We start from the raw sequence: 9,510 nt of genomic DNA on the forward strand, positions 1-9,510 counted from the left end.
GTAAAGGTAAGGCTTTTTAAATTCACTACTCAGATCAGAAAATATGTCTAACTTGGTTGAGTGCAGTGTCCACCACAGTGGGGTGCTGGGAGGGGTGTTGTGGAAACCTGTTGAAGGAAAAGAATGACATGTCAGAAGCGACATTGGGGAAGGCAGCATCGTCAATACAGATGCGACGGAGGCTGAGAAAGTGGGGGACTCTGATGGAGTTCTTATAGGAGGCAATGCCTGAGCAGCTGTGGTCAAGGCAGTCGCGGGAGTTCTTGGGTTTCTAATGAATATTAGTCATTAGCCCATCCCTGGAAATGGAGACAGATAGGTCATGGAGGGTAAGAGAAGCGACGACATTGGACAATGTAAATGTTAGACAGAGGGGGAAATATAGGGCAAAGTTGACAATTATGTCCAGGTCCGCAGATGAGCATGAAGCGGCACCAATTGAGCCATGGATGTAGGATTGGAACAAGGGGTTTTCCACATGACCCACGAAAAAGACAAGCATAAAAGGGAGCCACGCGGTTACCTATAGCTGCAATCATATTCACTGTCAGCAAAACAAGAGAAGGGAGAAATTGTTTAATAAAAGAACAAGTTCAACAGGGCGGACAAGAGTGGTGGTGACGCGGATTGTTCGGGCGGCCTCTCAGGGAAGAAGCAGGAGCCATTCAAATATTTGCGACGGTGGATGGAGTTGCTGAGGGATTGGACATCCACAGTGAAGAGGAGGCGGCTAGGCCCAGGGAACGTAATATTGTTGATATGAGTTCGAAGACCAGAGGCGTCACGAATGCAGGTGGGAAGAAACTGGACCAGGGAGAGCATGGAGTCAAGGTAGGAAAAAAGCAGTTCCGTGGGGCAAAAGCACGCCGATACGATGGGTCCACCAGGGCTGCAATGTTTGGAAATTTGGAGAAGAGGGTTAAAAGCGGGTTTTGCGGCGTTAGGAACACATCTCTTGGAGGCTGTGGAGGCGATGAAGTTAGTGACAGTCCGGGAGACAATAGTGTGAAGTTTTTTGGTGGGCTCATAATCCAGGAGGCCGTACGAGGAATCGGCTGTGGGTTGGCACTGACTCTGCAAGATCATTAACCAGGCACTAACTTACTCGTTTTAACCTGCTCCCGGTCACGCCTGTTTTCTGATCAAGAACCCAGGTTACAAGGGCATCTGAGACATTTATATGTCTTTATCTAATTATACTACATTGGAAATATAACATGAATTTAGATTAAATCAGAGACTAAACCCTGTATTAATTTTTATTTATAATCTATTACTTACAGGCCAGTTATTTCAGCGAAAGAGTATGCTGTCAGAAATACTAAATAAACACAATCATTTTCTCATGGCGAATTAAGTTAACCCACCGAATTGGAACTGTTTTGGCTTTGAAAGAAATTTTAAACTATCGTAATCTTCGCATAAACTAAGATATTAATGCGCAAGCCATGTAGTTAAGTGCTGCAAGCAGCAAAAAAGAAATGCAAGCTGCACCCAAAGCCGAATATTAAATTGGAATTTTACGACGACTGCTCCCATAAAAAATTATGTCATCAAAATGGGACGTCCATTGACTTCATTGTTTTGAAAGCAGATTTTATTCTACACAGCCAACTACTCATAGTTGCCACGCGCGATCAATAACGAGACATTAATTAAATTATAAAAATCCACACTTTTCCAATTAATATACCTTGGTTGTATAACTAAATATTTCTTTTCAGTACAATGGTTTGTCGCCTAATGTTTTCCCAGCCCGCGGCTCAGACAAAGTTTTGTGCAATTCGACGTTTCGTCTTGCACGGTGTTAGAAAATGTCATCAGGGACAATTGAACATTGACACTCTCCTAATTATACAGTGTGCGCAAGAAATTTCGAAGTTATATTTTCTCTTCATATTTGAATTCCTGCAATGTCAAAGGAAAATTAGACGAATTACAATTCTGTCACTGAATCAATAGTCGAATTTCCAAATTTGGATACCAGTTTCAGGATCAAGAATGTGCAGGATTCTTCTCACGATTCTAGGACGTAGGATCCATAAGCTCTCATAGTCCGTTCGGACAGCTGCTGAGATCGTTATCCGAATTAGTTGTCCTAAATCCTATTGCATATCTGACTAGTTCTTTCTCTATCTCTAAACGCATGCAGTCTCAGGGCGCCTAGGTCCCAGGTTCGATCCCGGCTCTGCGTCACTGTCCGTGTGGAATTTGCACATTCTACCCGTGTTTGCGTGGGTTTCGACCCACAGCCCAAAGATGTGCAGGGCAGGTCGATTGCAAACGCTAAATTGCCCCTTAATATGAAAAAATGAATTGGGTACACAAAATTGATAAAAACAAAAAATTTGGCGCACGGCGCGATTTAGTCATTGGACATTCGTCCGCTCAGTCACGTTTCCCGAATCTGTAGGCCGACGGAGAATCCCACCGATGGGTTTATACGTGTATCTGTGTTTGGGAATTAAATCAGTTCATTCAACGTACTGCCATGTACGCTCAGTACTGGTGATTGTAGCGGCACAGTAGCAGCCATTCAGCAGTTCCTCGTTAGTATCCCCGCCTGTCATGTGGGAGACCAGCGTTCAATTCCCCGCCGGAGATATTTAATTTCTAATTACAATAGTGACATTTAAGGGGCATCTTGAAAAATACATGAATAGAATGGGAATAGAGGGATACGGACTCAGTAAGCGTGGAAGATTTTAAGTTAGGCGGGTAGTATGGTCGGCACAGGCTTGGAGGGCCGAAGGGCCTGTTTTTTTGCTGTACTTTTCTTGTTCTTTTGTTCTTTGTTCTGTATTCCCCCACACTCACTCTGTCCCCTCAGTTCTACATTCCCTTCTCTCTCTCTCGCATCTCTCTCAGTGTCCTGTACTCCCAGTACTGGAGATTCCCCACACTCACTCTGTCCCTCAGATCTACATTCCCCTCTCTCTCACTCTCCCCTCTCAGTGTTCTGTACTCCCAGTACTGGAGATTCCCCCACACTCACTCTGTCCCCTCAGTTCGACATTCCCCTCTCTCGGACTCTTACCTCTCCGATGTCTTTTCCAGATGATTATTCTGATTATTCCGAATATAACAGTCAGTGCTGGGATCACTGATCCGTTTATAATTCCAAGATGGGAGCGCCCCCCACTGCTTTCCGGGATTTCTGAAACACATGTGAATAATGTGACAATTGTGTCTTTGTTTCCGGATCCAATCCCATTTCTGTGTTAATTGGGGACAATTTGAAATGAAGCCGCCCATTTGGAAGTGATGGGATTGGTTTAATCTTTGGTTTTACACTCGCCCGATTTCACTCTCCAGTGAAGTCACTAAAGATTCCCATTGATGGGAGTGTCAAAGCCGTGTTGTCCAAATCCCGTGGGTTACCTTCCCGGCCAGTTCAGTTCCAATTCTCCCCAATGTCTCTGTGTCCTGTCCTTGCTCAATCTCCAGGGTTACATTGTACGGCCCAGGAGGCAGCATCGCTAATGGTTTTCACTTCAAACTTCAAAGGGATGAGGAATAAACTGACCACAGGAAACTGCGCAAAGCTGATAATGAGGAAAACGACAGAGAAACAGAGCAAACGCTTCAAAAGAAGCACTTGGTCCAACCCAACAGCATAACCTAGTCCTAACGACTGCAGTGAAGCCATCATGGTCACCACATGGAATAAGTGAGAGACTCCAGCTCTAAGAAAACGCTTCACAAATGTCCAGAGATTGAGTTCCAGTCACTTAGACAAGTATCAGCTGATCAAAGAGAGACAGGATGGATTTGTGATGGGGAGCTCATGTCTGACTAACTGATTGAATTTGATGAGGATCTCACTAATATGTTGGATAAGGGAGAGCCTATAGATCTGCTCCAGATGGACTCCAGAGGTCATTGATAAGGTTTAGCACCAGCAGATTCTTGACAATACTCAGCGTGTTTGGAATTGGAAGACATTTGTGGCACGGGGTGGGAATTGTTTGGAGTTATGAAACAGGAAATGGGGAAAAAGGGAATGTGCTCCTTTTGGCAGGATGGGATCCGTTATATTCCCCAGGGATCTGTACTGGGCCCTCAGCTTTTCACCATCTATATTAATGACTTGGATGAAGGGACAGGGTGTTGTAAATCCCAGTTTACAGATGGCACTAAGTTCGGAGACACAGTGAAGGAACATTGACAGATTAAATGAGTGAATTCCATCTGCCACAGTTTTCCCCAATGTAGGAAGTGTGAGATCATCCACATTAAATCTGAGAAGAACAAATCAAATAATTTCACAATGTTGAGAGAATAGGAGCTGTAAAACGAACAAAGAGATTTGAGTGATCATGTACACAAATCACTAAAAGTTCTCTCACCGTAATAAAATACAATCAAAAATTGGGGTTTGAATAGAAGGTGAGGAAATTATGCTTCAGTAGTACAGAGCTTTGGCCAGACTCCACCTGGAGAATTACATTCAGTTCTGGACACCACACCTCACAGAAGATATGCTGGATTCTCCGCTGTCGGGTTTCTCCGTTGCACTGGTAGCCCGGGGATTTCCCGACGGCTTGGGACTGCCCACAATGGGAAACCTCATTGGCAGGCTGGCGAGACGGAGAATCCCGGGGGTGAAATGGAGAATCCCGCCGAATAAAGTATCCTTGGAGAGGGCACAGTGTAGATTCAGTGGGTTCAGATCTGAGGACGTTATATAAAGCTGACAGTATTTCCTTGTGTTTAACAGAGTGAAGGATGATCTGATCCAGATGTTTAAAGTGATAAAGGGAGTCGATAGGGTCGGTACAGATAAACTATTGTCTCTGCTGGTGGAATCTGGAACAAGAGAGCATCATCTTCAAATTAGACTGAGGATATTTAGGAGAGAAATCAGGAAGCAATTCCTCACAAAAAGGGCAGTAGAAATCTTGAACCCTCTCCAGCAAAAGGCTGTGGGAGCTGGGGGTTAACGGACATGTTCCGGACTGAAATAGAGTGAGTTTTATTGGGTCAGAGCAGCGAGAGATATGGAGCAATAGTGGATAAATGGAGCTGAGGGGCAGTATGGTCGGCACGGGCTTGGAGGGCCGAAGGGCCTGTTCCTGTGCTGTACATTTCTTTGTTCTTTGTTCTTTGTATCAGTCAGGATGTGAATGAATGGAGGAACAGAGTCAAGGGGCAGAATGGCCTCATCCTGTTACACACACACACAAATATCCAGTACAGTTCCTTACCCCACTGATGGAGCTTGGTCTCTGCCAGGCTGCTGTGTTGAATTTGACAGGAGTATTGATCCTCATCCCCAGCATTTATTTCAATCTCTTTCTGGATCTGATGGCTCCCATCGTCGTTCGGTCGAAATCCCGAGGATAGTGTCTCAGACAATTCCTCTCCATTCCTTAGACAGGTCACCTCGATGGCTACAGATTAAAACCCAGTAAACAGGCAGGAGAGAGGGAGCGGATTGTACTGACTATTGGGCCCAGTTCTGGAGATGAAGACTTCAGGCTGAACTGTAATGGGAAAGGGTGAAAACACAAACAATAGACAGAGACTGAACGGTTTGATAGATCAGTGAAGTTAGATCAGAACATGGATCAAAACTGAAATCAATAGCTTTCCGACCAAAATATTCCTTTCCAATTCGCAAATATCTTTTTACATTTTAAGCAAATAGTTCTTCCGAACTCTATTTCCAATACTTGGTCCAGGATTTATCTGAATCCCATTGAACTTTAGCCTTCGCTGCAAAGGGATTGGATGCGACCCATCTCATTCTGTCTGGTTCCAAACTAATATAGTCCTTTCCATCAAATCCAGACAGCATCGATCTCTTCATGGAGCCGCCTTCAGTGATCTCAATCATCTTCATCCATTGAAAAGCGTGAATTCCTGTGAGAGAGCCAATAGGGATCACTAATCAATAATCACATTCAGAGTATGATCAGTGGGAAATGTTGTTTTATTACCAGGGGCTGGATTTTAGGATGGTGAAGTTTCCTTTCCTGTCATCTGAAGGGTCAGCAGGGAACACATCGCCATCCATACTTCCTGCTCTGCAGCCATTTCGCACGGTAAAGAGCATTAACCAGCTGGAGTCAGGATTTCTGGCCTCCCTCGGGAGGATGCCCAACTCCAAGAGCTGGCGGCCAGTCCCTGGACCCTGCAGCGCCAGAGGCTGCAGTGGACAGGGCTGGGGCTGCAAGCAGGCCCCGTGGCGTCAGTCCCAAGAGTCCAGGACCTGGTACATTGTGAGGGTCTGAGGGTGGGTCGTGGAGGTGAGGTTCAGGGGTAGGTTACGAGATATGGGCGTGGATGTTGATAGAGAGGACAGAGAGGGAGGAAGGAAAATCTGCAAGGACCAGACCTTCTGGGAGGTGCCTGATATTAAAAGGAGGCTGCCGATTGAATCCCCCCCAACTTCCCCCCCCCCAACACTCACTCCCCATTTCCTGCCTAGTTGTGGAAGCTGGTCGCACCGAAATGCTCCACGGAACCTCTTAAATCCGTGTTTCATAGTGTTTAGTTTAAAAGGGTAAATGTTATAAAATGTTACAAACAAATGCAATTTGTCCGAAATGTGAACGTTTATGCCTATTTCTAACGTTCAGGTTCAAGCGCTTGCATCACTGCGTTTGGAGTGAAGACAGTGAATTGTGTTTTTGTTCAAAAATATGATCATCACAAAGTTCCATACTTCATATTTAATTTCAATATGTTTTACGGTCAAAAAGAATCCTACTGACTTTTGTGTTAGGAGTAAACACAGCCCTGGATAATCTGCTTTTTCAAAGAAACTATCACGAATCGTTGTGCAATGTTCGTGTCTCTTGCGGTTTCTCTCAGGTATAAATGAGGTCCTATTGTGAAAGCAGAACACTTGCGTTTGAAGAATACTAACGCAGAACTTCGCCTCTCTCAGAACATGGGACAGCCGGTGATCATTCAGATTGAAAATATTTACTACCCTACTCTTGCAATAGTTGGTGTTCCTGGTAAGCGGTTTATAATCAGTTAATATTCATCGTTTGTTATTTTTAACTGGTTTACTGCTCCACCTGTCCGCGATACATTCTGTTTAGTTTAATAGAGTTGCTGTGTAGACAACACTTTTCATCGTTAATCAAATAACAAGAATTTCCACCTTTCTGAATTTTTCTCAATGTAACCGTGCAATTCATTCTGAATTTTAAATCAAGCCGATTTAATATCCTTTTTTAAAAGCATTTGAATTTTCAGGAAGAAAACGTAGCGAAATGTGAAAGTAGACTGTAAAATTTTAGAAGCCCTCAGAATGTCAGCAAGCATTTGTAGATCGAATAGAAAATATATTTTAAGCGCAGGCCGGGTGTTTTTAATGAAATATGATTGACCTGAAACATTAATTCATTCCTCACAGATGCTGAATATGCTATGATAGATATGAAAGCCAAGGATTCGTTTGTTAATAAGTAAGAATCAGTAAGTTTGCAGATGACAGAAAGATTGGCCGGGTGGTTAACAGTGAGTGTGAGTTGCAGGTAGAAATAGACGGGATGGTCAAATGGGCGGATAAGTGGCAGGTGCAATTTAACCCTGAAAAGTGTGAGGTGATACACTTTGGAAGGAGTAATTTAACAAGGAAGTTTACTATGAAAGGTCAGACACTGGGAAGTTCCGAAGAACTAAGGGACGTTGGCGTGTTTCTCCATAGATCTCTAAAGGTAGAGGGGCAGGTTAACAGGGTGGTTTACAGGCCTTTATCAATCGGGGCATAGATTATAAAAGCAAGGAGGTCATGTTGGAGGTGTATAGAAACGTTACTAAGACTACAGCTGGAGTACTGTGTGCAACTCTGGTCGCAACATTATCGGAAGGATGCGATTGCACTGGAGGGGGTGCAGAGAAGATTCGCTAGGATATTGACTGGGATGGAACATTTAAGTTATAAAGAAAGTTTGGAAAGGCTTGGGTTGTTTTCACTGCAGCAGGGAAGACTGACGGGTCATCTGACTGAGGTGTACAAGATTATGTTCCCTTAACTTGAAATGCCAGTTACTCGCAATTCTACACAGCGGGAGAATGTTGATCTTGCAAACCTTTAGGAGACTGTAAAGTTAGGCTCCGAAGTGTTAGTTATATATTTAAGGTTTGCCTTTGGTGGCGCATAAAGCCTACTTTTCACAAGATATCATTGTTTTTCAGATGTTCCAGAGCACCTTGACCGGAATGTAAATCGTGCACAATCACACGAAGAACGAAAATGTCGACTGCTCTTGCTCCCAAGATAAAGATAATTGTCAATATCATTTTCATTTATTTTCAGCAAAGCTGGTGACAATTGCGATTCTCTGCCGCGGACGTTGCGAGCTCTCCATATGCATCACCCGATACCTGGTGGCCATGGCAGCGGCGGATTTGTCTTTCCTGATGTTTAATGTAATATTCTTCGAGATTAATGATTCCTATTTCCCATATTCGTTCCTCAACTATACACCAATTTGCCGTCTTATTCTTGCCCTGGACCTCGCTTCCATGAACTGTTCTGTCTGGTTAACTGTCGCCTTCACCTTCGATCGATTTGTTTCAATATGTTGTCGGAAGCTGCGTACATATTATTGCACGTCTAAAGCTGCAACTGTGGCGATAGCAGTGGTGTGTTCTTTCGGAATATTACAGGGCCTCCCATTATATTTCGTATATGAACATCGTGAAATAATTGACAACGTACCATGGTTCTGTACTGTAAAAGAAAGTTGCTACACCTCGCCCATATGGGTAGCATATTGGTGGCTGGAAACTATTTTAACACCCGTTCTTCCATTTATTTCGATATCGTTGTTAAACGTCCTGACCATCAGGCACATTGTTCAGGCTAATAGAGTGAGAAGGGGTTTCAGAGGCAACAACAATGATCAGAATCACAAAGATCCAGAGGTTGAGAACCGAAGAAAATCAATGGTTTTATTGCTCGCAATTTCTGGCAGTTTTATACTCCTATGGTTTGCAAATTTCGTAACTTACATTTTTGTGCAATTTTCAGATGTTCAGCTTGTACAAACAAATTTCAACGATCCATTCACTATTCTGGAACAGTCAGGCTATATGCTCATGACTTTGAGTTGCTGCGTAAACACGTTTATTTATGGAGTTTCCCAGCGCAGATTCAGAGCTGAGGTTCGGAATCTATTTACGCGTCCCGTGGAGCTAATAACGCATTCATTCAAGCGTGTTTCTACACTTCGCCGTATTAAATAACAATGCAAATTTGATTTTGGTAGTTCGGACGATGCAGCTGCTCACAAATTCAAGTTCAAGAGATCAAATGCGTACGGATGGCCTGAGTTAAATTTGCCTATTGACAGACTCGAACGCACCAGTTGAACCCCTCCAGATTTAACTGGATTACTTAAATGAACCTGCGACGCTCACAGTGCAATCGCCGGCCCATTCGTTCTGAGTAATTGGAAAGAGATTGTAGACTTCCATGTTTATTTTGTCTTGCTCATTAAATTGAACGAAATAATTGATCAAAATCGTTAAAACTGGAAAAGTAGT

The 9,510-nt window shown here is 43.6% G+C and overlaps 1 protein-coding gene and 1 pseudogene across 1 annotated transcript; one reads left to right on the forward strand and one right to left on the reverse strand.

Annotated features, from left to right (window-relative positions):
- Positions 1–1,894: 1,894 nt before the first annotated feature.
- LOC140389081 (class I histocompatibility antigen, F10 alpha chain-like) lies at positions 1,895–6,600 on the reverse strand (annotated as a pseudogene).
- Positions 6,601–6,898: 298 nt separating this feature from the next.
- On the forward strand, positions 6,899–9,210 carry LOC140389082 (probable G-protein coupled receptor 139). Its single transcript, XM_072473241.1, has 2 exons — positions 6,899–6,968; positions 8,279–9,210. The coding sequence occupies exons 1-2, from the start codon at positions 6,899–6,901 to the stop codon at positions 9,208–9,210; spliced, it is 1,002 nt and encodes a 333-aa protein (XP_072329342.1).
- The last annotated feature ends 300 nt before the right edge of the window (positions 9,211–9,510 follow it).

Source organism: Scyliorhinus torazame, chromosome 14, assembly GCF_047496885.1.
Source record: "Scyliorhinus torazame isolate Kashiwa2021f chromosome 14, sScyTor2.1, whole genome shotgun sequence".
NCBI classification, from domain to species: Eukaryota; Metazoa; Chordata; class Chondrichthyes; order Carcharhiniformes; family Scyliorhinidae; genus Scyliorhinus; species Scyliorhinus torazame.

Bases quoted from the DNA above. Each gene is read 5' to 3' on its own strand.
- LOC140389082 (XM_072473241.1), top strand. From the start codon at position 6,899: ATGGGACAGCCGGTGATCATTCAGATTGAAAATATTTACTACCCTACT. The intron at 6,969-8,278 runs GTAAGCGGTTTA...ATTTATTTTCAG, and splicing joins TGCAATAGTTGGTGTTCCTG to CAAAGCTGGTGACAATTGCG.